General features: G+C 40.1%; 2 protein-coding genes across 2 annotated transcripts; one reads left to right on the top strand and one right to left on the bottom strand.

The window, feature by feature from the left end:
* Window positions 1-235: 235 nt before the first annotated feature.
* LOC130178798 (nucleolin-like) lies at window positions 236-6,656 on the bottom strand. Its single transcript, XM_056391290.1, has 15 exons — window positions 6,535-6,656; window positions 5,794-5,869; window positions 5,624-5,680; window positions 5,401-5,550; window positions 4,484-4,630; window positions 3,980-4,051; window positions 3,765-3,888; window positions 3,502-3,653; window positions 3,165-3,291; window positions 2,820-2,980; window positions 2,557-2,686; window positions 2,334-2,467; window positions 2,023-2,149; window positions 1,685-1,917; window positions 236-619 (listed from the first exon to the last, which is right to left on the bottom strand). The coding sequence occupies exons 1-15, from the start codon at window positions 6,547-6,549 to the stop codon at window positions 555-557; spliced, it is 1,770 nt and encodes a 589-aa protein (XP_056247265.1). The 5' UTR covers window positions 6,550-6,656; the 3' UTR covers window positions 236-554.
* A 31-nt stretch (window positions 6,657-6,687) lies between these two features.
* gk5 (glycerol kinase 5) lies at window positions 6,688-15,103 on the top strand. The gene is made up of 17 exons (XM_056392366.1): window positions 6,688-6,799; window positions 7,114-7,417; window positions 7,539-7,632; window positions 8,144-8,219; window positions 8,328-8,421; window positions 8,568-8,699; window positions 9,190-9,265; window positions 9,560-9,621; window positions 9,714-9,787; window positions 10,108-10,168; window positions 10,652-10,778; window positions 10,865-10,969; window positions 11,621-11,715; window positions 12,158-12,261; window positions 12,366-12,425; window positions 12,698-12,831; window positions 13,370-15,103. The coding sequence occupies exons 2-17, from the start codon at window positions 7,292-7,294 to the stop codon at window positions 13,540-13,542; spliced, it is 1,593 nt and encodes a 530-aa protein (XP_056248341.1). The 5' UTR covers window positions 6,688-6,799; window positions 7,114-7,291; the 3' UTR covers window positions 13,543-15,103.
* Window positions 15,104-15,531: the final 428 nt, after the last annotated feature.

The following is a 15,531-nucleotide window of genomic DNA, read 5'->3' as shown; positions in this document are numbered from 1 at the left end:
AGCCTCTTTTTTTTTTTTTTTTACTGCTTCTGTTCATGCAGCAACACAGTGGTTGATCATATGCGGGTCATTGGTTGGAGAATATGGCATGTTTAGCTGTGAGACTGGTGTTATTTCAGGTCAGTGGCAGAGAAGAAATAGTCTGTGACTTGGCCGAGGTTTCACCAAGTCCCGGAATAACCTTTTGAGTCTTTATCACAGATGTTGGAACAAAAACACAAAGGGACAGCTGGTGTGATTTTAAAATGAATTTATCTTCACTTTAGAAAATGACACACTGATTAAATCTTAATCAAATTTTCACATAACAAACCTGCAGAATGTTTTAACAAGTCGGGGTTCTTTCTCATGTTTTCATAATAGTTATGAAATTAATGATTTTTAGTTAAAAAAAAAATGAAATTACAAGATGCCACATGTCCTACAGTCAAGTACGATTTACAACACTGGATCACACCCTTGCACAGTCTGTACATTCAATCCAACTCAAAAAAGTCTTGCACTCATACACGTTTAAAAAAAATAACTCTATATGGTCATTTTCCAAAGACACGTCAGCTTTTATTTTCCACTTCTTTAGCAGCAGCCTGCGGCACAGCAGCTCCACGTCCTCCCCCTCCTGCAAGACAACAACCCGTCAAATTCAAATCGACGCAGTCACAAACCATATCAAGAGAGTTTACGCAGGGCAGAGAGAAACTGTCGCTTGGCTGTTTATGGAAACTGATTGAAATCTATAATAAACAAACATCCATATAAAAACCAGCCAAGACTTGATCCAACAACGCCCACAGTTACAGGCTTATCGAGAAAGTGAGGAGCTATCTGAGCTTAGTCTGTAGCCTGAGACCCGCAGGTCAGTCCAACATGAAAGTCAGATTTGTCCCCGTATCAAACCATGGGTGAGTTTGAGGAAAATACCTTCAGCTTAAAGACGAGAGATTTTTTTGTTGCAAAAATGCTAAAAATTAAAGAAAAAATATTACATTTTCTAAGGTGCAAACTGCTGTCATCTTGAAAGACAAAGGTAGGATGCAGTTATTAATATTGTTTGCCACCTGGGGGCAGCACAATAAACTCACAACACAAGATGGACATATCGACTAGTTATGTTGTTAAGCTGAATAGTAAAGCTGTGCTATAACACAAACTGTGTGATTTACTCTGCCAGCAGATATGAGGCACAGTTAGCATTAATTTGGAGTCATGCTTGTGTCCTATTTTCACTCCCATTTTCTGTTTTGGTCTCCACCCACTCCTGAGGGACGTATCTGCCTCTTCAGCTGCTAAATGCCAGCTGTGTTTCACCAGCTGGTCACTACCTGTGTCTGTGCTGCACAGAGGAGGCAGAGTACACTGGCTTTCTCTTAACCTTTTTGTTTTTTGGGGGGGGATGAAAACAGGATGAGAGCTGTGAGAGTGAACCCAAACATTAAAAAGGTGCCAAGAACCAACTCCAAGAGAATGAACTGAAAGATGGTGAAGGACTGAGGAGAACTGCAGTGAGGTGTCCCCCCCCCCCCCCCCCCCGACAGGTGAATCTCATCACATTACACTCATTTCATTCATTGTTAATATAATAATATTGATTTGTGGAGTTTTAAATTTAAACTGTAATTACATTTCAGTCGTCGTTGACCTCACTATAAAAACCCTTTGATTTAACTGTGGAACTCAGTGTTACCTCCTCTGCTGCCTCTCCCAGCTCTGCCTCCACGCCCCCCTCTGACAGCCCCCCGACCTGCAGGCTGACCACCAGGACGCTGCGCCAAGCCTCCTCTGGCTCCTTGGCGACTCTTTTCACTCTTGGGTTTTGCATAAGCCACATTCACTTTGCTGCCATCTATCTCACAGTCCTCCATGGCTTCTTTGACAGCTTTGCACTTTTCTTCGCTCGCAAACTCCACAAAACCAAAGCTGAGAAAAACAAACGAGACACATGTAAAGATTTCAAGAATAGGTGAAAAAATATGAAACATTTTTTAGAAAATTAAAACAGTGAATGTACGTTACGCTCCTAACCTCTTGGAGACTCCAGTCTCTTTATCTACAGTGACTCTTGCACTGAGGGCTTCTTCAAAGGCACCTTTAAGAGTCTCTGCAGTCGTCTTCTCAGCCAGGCCCCTCACAATCAGTGTTTTTGATATGACTAACAAGAAAGAAACAACACACAGCTGTGCTATCAGCATTTTCATAACTCACCGCGGCTCAAACCGACTTTACAGACACTTGAAATTGATGTTTTGCCTTTAATGAATATCATTTTGACCTGATTAAGCAGCTCAGTAGACAACATGTATCATGAATAACACAGCAGGGACTCTCCCACATACCTTTTGCCTTCGGTGGCTTTTCTCTCAGTTCAAAGAATTGGACTCTGATCTGCCTTTTGGAGATCTTCATGTTTTGGGACTCTTGCAAAGCCTTTTCAGCATCTGCCACAGTTGCAAACTCGACAAACGCATATCTGCAGAGAATTACAGACGTTTCTTGAAGACATTCAAACACTTTCTGCGATGAAAAAAATATAAGGTGGGCCAGTGTACATGTATTTACCCTTTTGATTTGCCTTTGCTCTGAGGCATTTTGATGCTAACAGCTTTCGGAAAGATTTTGTTGAGGCTTTTTTCTTTCACTCTGTACAACAAATTGCTCACAAATAAGATGTTGTTTGGAGGAGCTGCAGCTGTGAGAAAGAAGAAGGATCTTTTGTGAATACAGATTTAATTGACTGATGTCCAGATCAAAAAAAGAAAACAGGACAGCTGTAGTATCATGTTGACTATCAATAGTACATTTCTAAATATCCAATGATTTACCTTTTGTGTTGCTGTCTTCGTCAGTAGCGTTGGTGACTTTAGGTACAGCTGTTTCTCCTACACAGTCCACAATTAAAACCCGGCCTTGGAGCTTGACTCCCTGTTTTTTCTGCTGTACTTTCTTAGCAATGGTTTTATTTTTGAACTCCACAAAGGCAATACTGTCGAAAAATAAGGACATTTCATTCAGTAGACATTACAAACATCCATTTAATTCATATCTTTTATTTTCTAATAAACACCATGATCATGGAATTACTGAATATAGGATATAACAATTGTATGTTTTGCTCATTTGACATAATTGTATAGTTAGGAATTGAACCATAACACAGGTTATCTCACCCTTTGCTTGGGTCTTTAGTTCCACCAGGAAAGCGGACGGCGACGGCCTTGTGGAAGACTTTGAGAATGTCTTTTTTTGTTGCGGTGTATGGGATGTTCTTCAGAAACAAACATCTGGCATCTTTTACTGCCAAAGACAGGACGTCAGATTAGACCAAAAGTCTTACATTACATGACTTTATAATGTTTTGCACTCCCAGATCATAAAATCATTATTTATATTATTTAGTCCATATTAGCCAATAAATGGCACTACCACTGCATCTGTATCTAGAGTGAGAAGTAGCACACGATTTAAATTGATGTGTAATCGAACAATTGTCGTTAGACGGGTTACCTTTTTTGTCCACCTGTGGAGCTTTCACCTTGTCCTCACTTTTGACCTTTGCTTTAGCGATCGTCAAAGGCTTATCAAGGATCTTCTCTCCATTTAACGTCAAGGCTTTAGTCACGTCCATCTCTGAGGCCATATCTACATGTGCGTGTTTCCTACAACAGCAAAATATTAGAGTTAATTTAGCTTCTTCGTCAAATGCACCTACTACAAAAAAGAAAAAAAATGAAACCTGACAGTAAGAATTTAGTTAAAAATAAACTCACTTCGACCGGTCTAATCGGATGTCTTGAACCAGGAGACTTTGCGTCATGAAGTAATTTGCTAACGAATCTCTGACCTCCTCAAATGATTTGGACGTGTTCAGGTTGCCAACAAAAACACAAAAACCTACAACAAAACAAAACAGTGAAAATTTTCATAAGAAAAATGTGGTTATTTTACAAAGACTTTAGCACTTGGTCTTATTTAGAGTTCATACCGTCATTTATGAGCTTGGTTTTCTTTGACGGGGAAGTGTCAACGTTAGAGTGTGTCTTCCGTTTCCCATTAACTGCAGCAGATAGAAAACAAGATAATTATCTGGTTACAACATCATAGCTAAATAAAATTAATACAAGCGGCCGGCAGTGTGCAGGGTTTCTGGTCTCTGCTCAGTTTAGACTCACAAGAGCAACAATTTCAACATATTCAGCCACATTGATATTTGTCTCCATAATTAATTTCACAAAGATCAGGTCAATATTGATATTATGGAGAATGTTTACTCTAATGAGGGAATTTACAAATGCAGTGTTTAGAAGACTGTCCTCAGGTTGCTACTGTGACACAATCGGAAGATTCATCCCCATTTTAAGTGCACATCATTTGAGAGCAGTTGAGAAAGCTGTGAAGAAGTTATGTGTGAGTCAGACAATGGAAGAAACAAAAGAAACTCTTCTTGAAGCAGCCGTTTCATCACTGTCTAATAGTTAACTCTCCTTACCTGCTAACTCTTTAACAACCATCTGTTCACTTCCTTTAGTTTCCTGTTTAACACGACCGCTCTGTCCTCCTTCATTCTTCTTTGCCACAGTTACAGTCACTGTGGGGGTACATTCGCTTTCTCCAGTGGCGGTGTCCATTTGGGATCCTAAAGAAGAAACCGTGTTACTGGCGCCGCTCAGAATTGCTCTCAAGAACATTGTTTATGTTGTATCGGCATTATCTTGTTCATCTTTGATCTCCTCCATCTTGGTCTCAGAACTCTCACTGGGAGTGTTGCTTATTAATTCAGCCGAAGAGACGGCCCGAGTCTGTTCTTCTGAAACAGTCATTTATTCAGTCATTTATAGGATTTAAGGAGAATGAAAACCTGTCAGAATCAACTGTTAACGTTGTACATGCAGCCTCCATTCTTCAGGAAGACCGACCAACAGACTTTTTGTAGCCTTTACTCAAGCCAGTGGGGGGTAGGTTTTTCATACTTTAAGTTTTTTTGGGTGGAATATCCCTTTAAAAATTAAACAACTGTCGGTTTCAACACTCATACATACACAAAGGTCTATGGTGAATACAAGTTGTTACCATCAGGACAAAGGTTTCTTGCGCCCAAAGATCCTTTACCTCCCAGAATAGCTCTGTTAAACAAACCTTGAAGATATGAGCGGTGTGTCACTTGCATTTGGATGATGAGTCACTCCTTACTTGGTTTTGAGCCTGAACAGTTATGTTTGTTATGGTTACAACTCAGTTTGTAAGTGAGACATGCTGGCCTGTTTTCTTTTAAATCTTAAGTTTCAGTCATAAAGACCAACATCACTTAATGACAAACACTTCAGTGGAGGAAGAGCCTTTGTTTCGTAAAAAAAGAAAAAAAACCACAGATTATGTAATGCAACAGTAACTTGTAAACAGCCTTACCACTACGCATCATCTCTCTTGCAGTCATCTGATCACTTGAGTTGGTTCTTTCCAAATCCTCAGCCTCTCCTTCCTCATTCTTCTTCTCCCAGGATACGGTTACAGTAGGTGTGTTTGCTTTTACTTCAATGACAGTGTCCATCTGAGAATCTGAACAGGTAGCTTCATTACTGGCACTGTTCAGAATTTCAGTCAGACATCATGTGTGATGCGTTTGTAATACCTTGTTCATCTTGGTACTTCTCCTCCTGTTTCATCTCTGTCCTCTCAGTCTGTCCTTCTGAAAAGAAAAGAAAAAACATTAAATTGAATGATTTCTTATTACTTTAGCTATTAAGTTCAAGCGGTTGTGTTCACTGTAGATTCTCAAGTTGCTTGAAAGATATGACTTGCCAGTGTTAACGTTGTGCTCTTCTTCTACAACTTCATTGGTGACGACCTTGCTTTGCCTTTTTCTACGATTTGTAGCCTGAAAGAAACAAATGCAATTCTGACATGACAACCATCTGCAAGTGTGTTCTTGAGGACTGCAACTTCAAATTCATCCCAATATCAATTCATTTGTCAGTTATATTTACCATGTATCATTTACATTTAAAGTATGACATTTAAAATGGAAGATGTCCATAACCATTTCCCAGAGACCAAGGTGATGTCCTCAAAAGACTTGAGCTGTCTAACAAATCCCCTAAATATTCAATTTTTACGTTATATATATCAAAAATGAAGCAAATCCTCATGTTTCAGAGGCTTTAACCACTGAAAGTGGGACATTCTCCCTTGATAAATAACTGACACTCTTAATTATCAAGATGTATGTCACTTAACTTCTGTCAATCGACTAAGTTTATCGATTATTGTACTTATGAACTAGCCAGATTTGAGAGCTAAACGTAATAGCAATATTATGACTTTGTATCCGCAACAAACAAACTGACATGCAATGCAGTTGTACGTTAACAAATTAAACAGTGTTTGTAGGTAAACTTCTGGTTTCTGATGTGACTACCACCAGCTAACCTGTTAGCTAGTTAGTTTGCAGCTAATAAGACCACACAACAGTTATCTTAAAACAATGTACTTAGTGCACGTTGAAGCCTGGTTAATATAAATGTAACGTAACGTTTTTCTTACGTCTGTCTTTGCCATATTGTGTGTAACAAACGCACACAACCACAGGCTGGTGAAGCTAGTCGGAGTAGGTGAATACACGTGTGGTGGGCTACAAACATCCACATGCGCCTGTTTTAAACCGCGCTCTGAGCATGCGCGTGTTACTACGGGTGCCGAAAAGGACGGAGAGCGTGTGTACGTTCTTGCAATCTAACGATTCACATTGCCGGAACTCCCCTAATAGACACCTCAGCGTGTCACCGTCACTGCTATGAACACATGTTGGGTAAATACTGGGCAACACTGAATAATGTTTAGAGAGAGAGGCATTATACGGAGTGTTTTTCGAAGTTTCTTAAGTGCTCAAGTTTGATTTTCTGACAGCTAGCCAAGTAGCTAATTAGCTTAACTCTTCAGTTGACCAACTCCTACTTCAGTTGCATTTTCAGGTCTCCACCAGACTCAAGTCTGTGGAAACTGATTTTGAATATATTTGGCTATCACTTCGACCTGTACAATAACTGAACCTATGTTTTCCACATAGTGTGTGTTTTTTTCCGGCATGGTAAACAAACTTGAGCAATGTGTTGACTCCGACAGTTAGAACTGGGACTGGACTTCGAAGAACCCACAGTCCGAAGGTCGAGGAACAGCCACAACACGACACATCACCTGGTGCAGATAAGGTATTGTCGGGTCACTACCGCCAAGTCCAACATGAGTTGACAATGAAAGACGTGGGGCTCATTTGAGGAATACTGGGACATACGTTTCTACAATGGGGAGTCAGAGGAACGGTTTCAAGAAGGAAAGCTTCATGTTGTCAGTGGACGTTGGCACAACATCAATCAGATGTCACGTCTATGACAAGGAGGCAACGATCCGAGGATCATGCACCACCAAGGTATTCATCTGCTGGTCTTTATCCTTTTGGCTTCTTATTTGTCACGTATACCACCTACACGCATCACTCTCTGAAAACTTATATGTTTCCTCATATTATTCATTCACAATACTTTCTCCAGGTTTTCCCCTTGTACCCAGAGGTAGGACATGTGGAGATGGACCCAGAGGCACTATGGAAAGGGTTTATCACTGTGGTCAAGGGAGCTGTGCAAGGTACAGTTGCCTGTTGTTGCATTTATCCAAAAACATACCCAGGGTTATTCAAGCTGTGATTCATTATTCATGGTAATTGACACGCCTATTACAAATTATATCTGACATAACACTGTTAGTACTACAAGCGTGTTGAAATGTAAATTGTTTCCAGTTTGGTGTTTTTCCAGTGTGAACAAATAAAGCAAGAAGAAGACTGATTAACATATACTGAGATGCAAGTTCTTTAGGTACACCGGACTACTGTACATTCAGTGCCATACAGCAGCCCTGCAATAAGTAACACCCTTAATAAGTGCACCATATTTATTTTTTGCTGGGTTTCTCTCAGATGTAGATTTAACACCGTGCTAATTGTGGCAGATGTTTACTGTGCTGTTGTTTTATTGGATTACATTATACTGAAATGTGAAAGGTTGTTTGGGTGGGACACTTGTCTTTGTCACTAAAAAACATATATAATACATACAGTATATAATAGCTCTGTGTGTGTGTGTGTGTGCTGCTATAGATGCAGGGCTACAAATGCGCCAGATAGAGGCCCTTGGCATCTCCACTCAACGAGGCACATTCACAACATGGGACAGGTAAATTGAATCAAAATAATTACTACTATACTATAATTACTTTTCTTTATCTCCAGAAAAGTGTATATCTGACAGGTTCATTTCACTTCCTTTCTTTTCCCCTGACAGGAAAACTGGAGTTCCCTTCCATAATTTTATCAGCTGGCAGGATCAGAGGGCTGCAGACTTGGTGAAGTCCTGGAACAAATCATGCACAATGAAAGTGAGACTTTGGCTGCTGTGCATCTCTAACATGTAATGAAAAAGGAATGTAGTCTAGAGATGAGGGATGAAAAAGTAGAACATTTACATGTTTTGAAATCAGCACTGTCCCTTCACACAGTGTGCCTTTTTATCGTTATTCCTCAGGCAATCCATGGTGTGATGAAGGGGCTGTACTTCATGACCAGGCAGAAACGGTTGCTTGCAGCGAGTCTCATTGTTTTCTCCACTCAACATGTTACCTTCCGCCTTGTCTGGGCCCTGACATACTACAAGCAAGTGAGTGTGTTTGCACATGTGTGCAGGAAAACATTTAAAGATGCCATAAACATCCATAAACATCAACATAAAGTCCAGAAGGAATGTGCACTGAAAAGCTAAAACCCCAAGTCAAGGTGTCTCACAATTAACCCAACTAATCATTTTCATTGAAGGTTAGTATACCAATTATTTTCCTCATCAATTGTTAGAACTATAAAATGTCAGAAAATAGTGACAGATTTTCATCACTTATGATGCCAAGAGGTGGCATCATAAAATTCCTTGTTTTGAATCCATTAAAGGTGAAATAAATACAATCGTATAGTAAATGAATCAACAGATAAAACTGATCATTTTTGCAGTAATCATCGTCAAAACAAATGTCCTGTCATACAAATAGTCCTGGTTCGAAGCACGGCAGAGCATGCAGCTGAAACCCTCCCAGGAATGTGGGTGTTAAAGGGTTCACCTCTCTTCTCAGCCTCATCATGTTTCCCTCTTCTTCTAGGTCCGTCAAGCGGTAACTGAAGGCAACTGCTGCTTTGGAACGATAGACACCTGGCTCCTGTTCAAACTCACTAAAGGTGGGTTTGAGCTCATTTGAAACCCATCTCTCTATGAGGACAATTTTTTTCTCTAAACAGCACAGTACTATATCATTTGTCCAGTGGATTGCATTTCATACACTGTTAAGCAGGGTTTTAAGACCCAGACAGAAAGTTCTTTGTGTTTCAAATCCTGTGGCACGTTTCTCAGAAATGTTTTAGCTCACTCCTGTGGGAGTGGGTTTAGTTGGGAAAATAACTGGGAGCTCAAACAAGTTTTTTTTTTACCGTTTTGAAAACATTTTTTTGATACATTCACCTTGTCTGTTTTAGGACACATCCATTCCACAGACTATTCTAATGCCAGTGCAACTGGCATTTTTGACTCCTATCAGGTCTGGTGTATGTTATGTTTGTTCACTGTTTCTTTCTGTGTTTGGTGTGAGCTTTTTTTCTTCAAATCACTATAATATGATTTTTTTTACAGATGTGTTGGAGTGGTTTCCTGTGCTCTCTTGTCTCCCTGCCTCTCACTATTTTCCCCAAAGTAGAAGATACAGGGTGAGTCATTTCCGCCAAATTTCAACACACTGTACACTCATCAGTTTCAGTCATGAGCTCAGTCATACTTTCATTATAACTTTATTTTTCATATTCTGAAACTGAAACTGAAATGTTCTGCTCATGAGTATGTGTGATATTTCAAAGTTTTATTTAAATATTCCAATCATTTCAAATCTACGTAATCCTGTTTTAAACTGTAAAGCACAGCATCTCAGCACACATACTGTTTAGTAGTAATTACAAATCCATGACCTCCAAATGGCATTTAGAGGACTGACAGAGAGTGTGAGATGATGCATTGTCTCTTGTTTCTCCAGCCATGACTTTGGATCCACAGACCCGTCTATCTTCGGAGTATCCATCCCTATCATGTCAGTGGTGAGTTGTCAAGGTCTTGGCATCTCATACACCCTGTTATCAGTGTGATTATGTTAAAAAAACATTCAGTACAACCTTCTGATTCAGTTTATGACAGCGTGTCACCACCATTATGTTGTAAAATGGCTATTTATCCCATGTTTGATTAATCAACAGCAGGGAACATGCAGCTTGTTTCATTCAGTTGAAACAGAATATTAAAAAGTGTTTAACACATGACCTTTTGTTTACTTTGTGGTAGAGGTTAAAAACAGACAAGACAGTGAATATAAACTAAAACGCAAGACACAAGGAATGAAGTGGAACAGTGGAATTAAAAACGTACACATAAATTGGGACAGTATCGTACAGTATATACAGTATCCTGTATTTCACATCACATGAGTTTTAGACATTTTCAGTGTTGCTCAGGTGAGAATAAACCTGTTTAGGACTCAGTGTGTTCACAACAAACAAATCCTATCCTCTGTCCCTCTGCTACAGATGGCGGACCAGCAGGCAGCCATGTTTGGAGAGTGCTGCTTTGATGTTGGCGATGTGAAGATCACCATGGGGACGGGCACCTTCATGAACATCAACACTGGGAGCAAACCACATACATCTGTAGCAGGTAAAGCAAAATACACAAACGTTAAGATAATAATATCTACACTTGCTCATTCAGGCACATTACAAGCCTGAGTTTCTTCTCTGTAGGTCTGTATCCTGTGGTGGGCTGGAAGATCGGCCCAGAGGTGGTGTACCTGGCGGAGGGTAATGCAGCCGACACAGGCACTGCCATCAAGTGGGCGCAGGAGCTGGGTGAGAATCGAGCTGTATACAATACCTGTGGAGATGGATTCTTTCAATTCATATTTATCATGCATTTTACAAGGAAGAGCATTTGGAAGGTTTTATAGTAAAATTACGACAACACAAAATCAATAAGATAGTTGACAAACTAAGGTTACTTTTAAGGTTATGTTACGTGGTGTTGTGACGTCAAACAATGTGTTGCTCAGTCTGAGCTTTTTAGCCTTGTTTTGGTTTCATAGTCTGTAACTTGTCTCATCATCGAGTCTCAAGTCACAATAGCAGCTGTTCAAACAGCAGACGGACGAAGCTAGAAACTAGCTGGTGAATATAGTGGAGCATTTAGCAGCTGAAGAGCCAAATATTTCCGTTGGGAGTCAGTGGAAACCAGAAACAGAAGAGGTTATATTTGTGAGGCTTCCAGAAACGTGACTCCAAATGAATGCTCATGTTGCTTCGTGTCTGCTAGATGTGGTAGATTGCTTTTTAACATGTTCAGTATAGTAACTTTATAGGGTTATAATATGTCAGTGTAGTGTTTTCAGTTTGGCCAAAAATCTATTTTATGCGTCTTTAAATCTATTCATGTTTAAGTGAATACCACCGATGAAGTCAGTAACTGTCAGATTTATCGGGTGAAACCTGTGTGTGTTGTTGCAGAGCTCTTCTCTGACGTCCAGGAGACCAGTGCCATGGCTTACAGTGTCAATGACTCTGATGGAGTGTGCTTTGTACCGTCCTTCAGTGGCCTGCAGGTAGATGTGCAGTACAACATTTAAACATATGTGGCAAAGAAAGATCTGTTTGTTTTTATAAGCAGTTGTTGTAATGTGTACATCAGTGTGTTTACTCAAAGCAAAAGCATATGTGTATCTATTGTAGCACATATAGGTGGATATTGATTAACAGCATGATATTTACCATCACAGACTTTTATTTCTATTTTTGTCCTTTTTGTTCCTCTGTAACGTGGTTTTGTGTCTCTTTTTTTTCTCTGCCCTCCTTTGTGAACTGGCCTGTGTAAGTGTGTGTCCTGAATGTTGATAGTTTAGATGCAATGATGTTAATACAAATCAGTTTCCTCATGGTTGTTTAATCAAGAGCTACTTTTAGAACAGTAACCAAGTAAAAGAGTTTAGCTGGTATCAGATCTCATTACATTTGACATGTTTGTTTACATACTTCATTTATCCAAAGGCTCCTCTGAACGACCCTAAAGCTTGTGCTTCACTCATGGGCCTCAAACCCTCAACCACCAAGAGCCACCTGGTCCGTGCCATACTGGAGTCTGTCGCCTTCAGGTGACTCGTTTTGAAGAGATTGTTTCTGTTTTAACATCTTTACTATTCATTCTCCATTCATGCTAACTGCTGGTCTTTCTTTGCATTCTGTTTACTATTTGCAGAAACAAGCAGCTGTATGAGACGATGCTGAAAGAAACTCACATCCCCATCGCAAAGATCAGGTACAGTTCTATCATCCACTGAGCCGGTCGGTAGTCAGTGCAGACAGAATGTGATTGTGGTAATGAAAGCCTGCTGTGGGATGTGGACATGTCCCTCTTTGATATCCCAGTTTACAGTGCCATATCTGATCTGATATTAGATTTGCACTAATGCAGTTCAGTTTTTATTGGCAATCCATTATATGTGTATCGTGATCTGATACTGTTACTGTTACAGTAAAGTGAGTTGCAGTGTAATGTAATTGAGAGCTCTTTCATTCTGTGTCTCTCAGGGTGGATGGTGGTGTTTCCTCCAATGACTTCATCATGCAGCTGACTGCAGACCTGTTTACCAGAAAGGTAGCCAGACCCGAGCACCATGAGATGTCGTGTTTGGGGGCTGCTTTTGTTGCTGGACTTGGAGTGGGTACGTAGAGACACGTTCATACACATGTACATTATGCTGTATGCTGGATAGTCATTTCGTACCAATGCTGTTCTTGTATAAAATGCTTTTTGGGCAGGAGGGATTTGTCCTCACTTCTTTTTGGTTTGAGCGGCCAGCTGTGTGAAGTTGTGTATCTGTCAAGCAGTTTGACTTTCTTCTTTCACAGCGGTTGATAATTTTTCTCTAAAAATATTACAAAACTTGGTCATGACATTGAGATTCATTTGAAAAGTTACGATCAAATGTCCTATTTTTATTCTTGTTGATACTGGCAGAAAAGCAAAATGAAATGTCGCTGTGTGTTATGTAACCTGCTTTCCATTTGATTATTCACATTATGTAATAATTAGATACATTAGTCAGTGTTTATCAAATCAAACATACAAGCCAGATTTGTTCTGGTTGTTGTATATAAACTCTTTTATAAAACTCACACAGACAAAATCCACCTTCATAGGACTTCCTGTGTTATATGTTGTCTCCCTAAGTCCTCCTCTGTCTTTGACCGTCACTGCAGGCTTCTGGAGGACCCGGGAAGACCTGAAGAAGCTGCAGAACATGGATCAGGAGTTCTTACCTCAAGGGGCACCCAAGGAGGGTGCTGGCAGCCCAAATCGGGAGTACATCCCCGTCCTCCAGAGCTGGGAGAGAGCTATCCGTCGTTCCATGAACTGGTACAGCAAGCCTTGACTCTGAAAGCGCACACAGGGAGATCCAGATGTTGAGCAAATGGGGGGATAAAGACATGAGGTTTCAGTACATGTGAAAGTAGAAGGTTTAGCATTTCCCATACGTGGATGCTAAAATAAATGACAATGGGGTTTTTTTTTCTCTCTACGGTTGAACAAAACACAGCTGAAGGTCATTCACACTGACAAAATGATATAGCACTAATATGTGGGAAAGGTCCAGTACAGGTGAGATCCAGGCAGCCACCTTCACAGCCTTGAATTGTTGACCACATACAGCTACTATAAACTTTACTCTGTTTCTTCACACGATAGCTGCCTTTTCAGATAGATCCATTATTCATTTCAGATCTCAGGTTGCTGGTGTCTATTCATGTTACAGTATTTTAGCATATATTATATTTTTTATATTATTTTTCCACATGGGGGCGCTAATGACTGGCTTTACAGCTTTTAGTTTATGAACTCGCCATAGCAACCACATGCCACATGCATGCCACATGCTATAAAGGAGCCATAGATTAAAATCATTCATATCAGATTCCCACATGATCGTCTGTGTGAGAAACAAAGACAGCACTTAACGCCTCTGTTCATGATACCTCAAGATTCAAAGAGCTCCACTGAGGGATAAAACCTGTTTAGGAAATTGTGTTAGGCATTGAACAAACACTGTTTAGTATTATATCTGTTTCTTCTTGATTTAACATGGTGTTAGTGCTAGTCCTCTATAGAAAACCCCCAATTCACACATGTTGCCTTTCAGAGATCTGGAGCAGCTTTAATTTGTAGTTATAAATTAGATGTACAAACTGTCAGAAATTAGATTGCAGTGACTGCAGTGATGACTCATGAGAGGATATTGTTTAAATGTGACTGGAACAACTGGTTTTTGTGTGTCAACTCACACTAAATCTCTCTCTCAAATCTTCTGCTGTGGAGCAGTTTCAAGGTGCACATCTCGTAGATCAGCGCCTGCATTCCAAGCTTTATAGGAACAAGTTGATCAGGGACACACATACTAATTGCATTGACTTAAAACAGAAATAGGACGTGCATTCATTTGTACCGAGTGTTACTCCTTGTCAGTCCGTGTTGTGTAGCTTGTGTTTGTGGTTTAATTGTCACAGCCTTATGAATCCCAGTGCAAAGGGACAGCCATGGTGATGTCATATGATAACGTTTTGACTCAAGTCTTTTACTTGACCTGATGAACTATGATGACAAAGTTATAAAGTTAGTTCTAATTGTGATATGATGAACTGTGCTTGTACTTATGTGACATGTGACATAAACTGTGAATCTCACTGTAGAAATGTTGTGCTTGCTGGGTATTGTTAATCATTGTTTTGCCTTTCTCAATGTTATAATACAGTTCCTTCTACATGTACTTAACTTTGTTATGCAAAGTGACCATATAATACTGAAATTGACATCAGATCGATAATTTCAGGTCTTCACATGTGGGATTTTTTAACACTTGTACTTCATTCAGTTGTTGAATGGCACTTGTCATGCCAAGCTGCTGGGAAATAACAAATAAATCATTTGTGTAATCATAACTTCTAAACTGCAGAAAATATCACGTACTCTGTATATCGTGAAAGGGCTTGTATTACAAACAAAATATCAGCAGTTGCCTGTTGTGATTTGAGTGTGTGTCGTGCTTACAGTAGGTGTCACTGACGGTGAGTAAACAGATGCTGCCTGAAGGGTTTCACCTTCACATGGACTCAGAGGAAGTGCTGTCCTCTTGTCCCTGGGGAATTATCAGAAGCACAGGCTGTTAGATGAGTGTAGGGATTGTTTCCCATTGATGTGACTGACCTCACTGTGAGGGTTGCTATGGTAGCTTGCGGATGGAGTGACTGAGAACAAATGGGGTGTGTATTCCTGCTCATGGTGCTGGTATGGTAAGGGGGGGGGGGGGGGGACGACCCTAATTGAGAGCACGAAAGGGGGTTTTCCTAAACAATGGGAGGATTGTGTG

Source organism: Seriola aureovittata, chromosome 12, assembly GCF_021018895.1.
Source record: "Seriola aureovittata isolate HTS-2021-v1 ecotype China chromosome 12, ASM2101889v1, whole genome shotgun sequence".
NCBI lineage: Eukaryota > Metazoa > Chordata > Actinopteri > Carangiformes > Carangidae > Seriola > Seriola aureovittata.
This window is presented reverse-complemented; position numbering and strand designations above follow the sequence as displayed.

Excerpts from the sequence above, each read along its gene's own strand:
- LOC130178798 (XM_056391290.1), bottom strand. Across the intron at positions 5,551-5,623 it reads GAAGTACCAAGATGAACAAG|ATTCTCAGATGGACACTGTC; the intron begins GTATTACAAACG and ends CTACCTGTTCAG. Across the intron at positions 1,918-2,022 it reads GAGACTGGAGTCTCCAAGAG|CTTTGGTTTTGTGGAGTTTG; the intron begins GTTAGGAGCGTA and ends TGTTTTTCTCAG.
- gk5 (XM_056392366.1), top strand. The coding sequence starts at position 7,292 with ATGGGGAGTCAGAGGAACGGTTTCAAGAAGGAAAGCTTCATGTTGTCA. Across the intron at positions 8,220-8,327 it reads ACATTCACAACATGGGACAG|GAAAACTGGAGTTCCCTTCC; the intron begins GTAAATTGAATC and ends TTCCCCTGACAG. Across the intron at positions 9,266-9,559 it reads CCTGTTCAAACTCACTAAAG|GACACATCCATTCCACAGAC; the intron begins GTGGGTTTGAGC and ends TGTCTGTTTTAG.